Below are 227 nucleotides of genomic sequence, written 5' to 3'. Positions count from 1 at the left end.
CCATGGGGTGGGGTTTGGTTTTTTTTTTAATTTCTTCTTTTTCTTTCTTCCTCCTAGGCTCAAGCTGTGCAAAACTGCAGCATCATGTAACTCTGTGGCACCATTCCTGTGTTTCCTGGCCGTCTTGAGCTAATTTTTTTCCCAAAGCAAAAGAAATTTTTTCTTTTCCTTTAAAAAAATGACATCAAAAACCAAGGTTGGGGTTTTTGTTTTCTATAGCAGGAATT

The 227-nt window shown here is 37.4% G+C and overlaps 1 protein-coding gene across 1 annotated transcript in view; it reads left to right on the top strand.

Moving 5' to 3' along the window:
* The window catches only part of LOC104468957 (lamin-A-like), a gene marked incomplete at its 5' end in the record, with an annotated part of 3508 nt that extends 3418 nt beyond the window's left edge, over positions 1–90 (top strand). The window contains one exon of the mRNA XM_010083256.1: positions 58–90. Within this exon, the coding sequence (XP_010081558.1) occupies positions 58–90 (33 nt within the window). The remainder of the gene's footprint in view (positions 1–57) is intronic.
* Positions 91–227: the final 137 nt, after the last annotated feature.

Source organism: Pterocles gutturalis, unplaced genomic scaffold, assembly GCF_000699245.1.
Source record: "Pterocles gutturalis isolate BGI_N339 unplaced genomic scaffold, ASM69924v1 scaffold27460, whole genome shotgun sequence".
Taxonomy (NCBI): Eukaryota; Metazoa; Chordata; class Aves; order Pterocliformes; family Pteroclidae; genus Pterocles; species Pterocles gutturalis.
The sequence above is the reverse complement of the archived record's forward strand: the minus strand, read 5'-3'. Positions and strand labels throughout refer to the sequence as shown.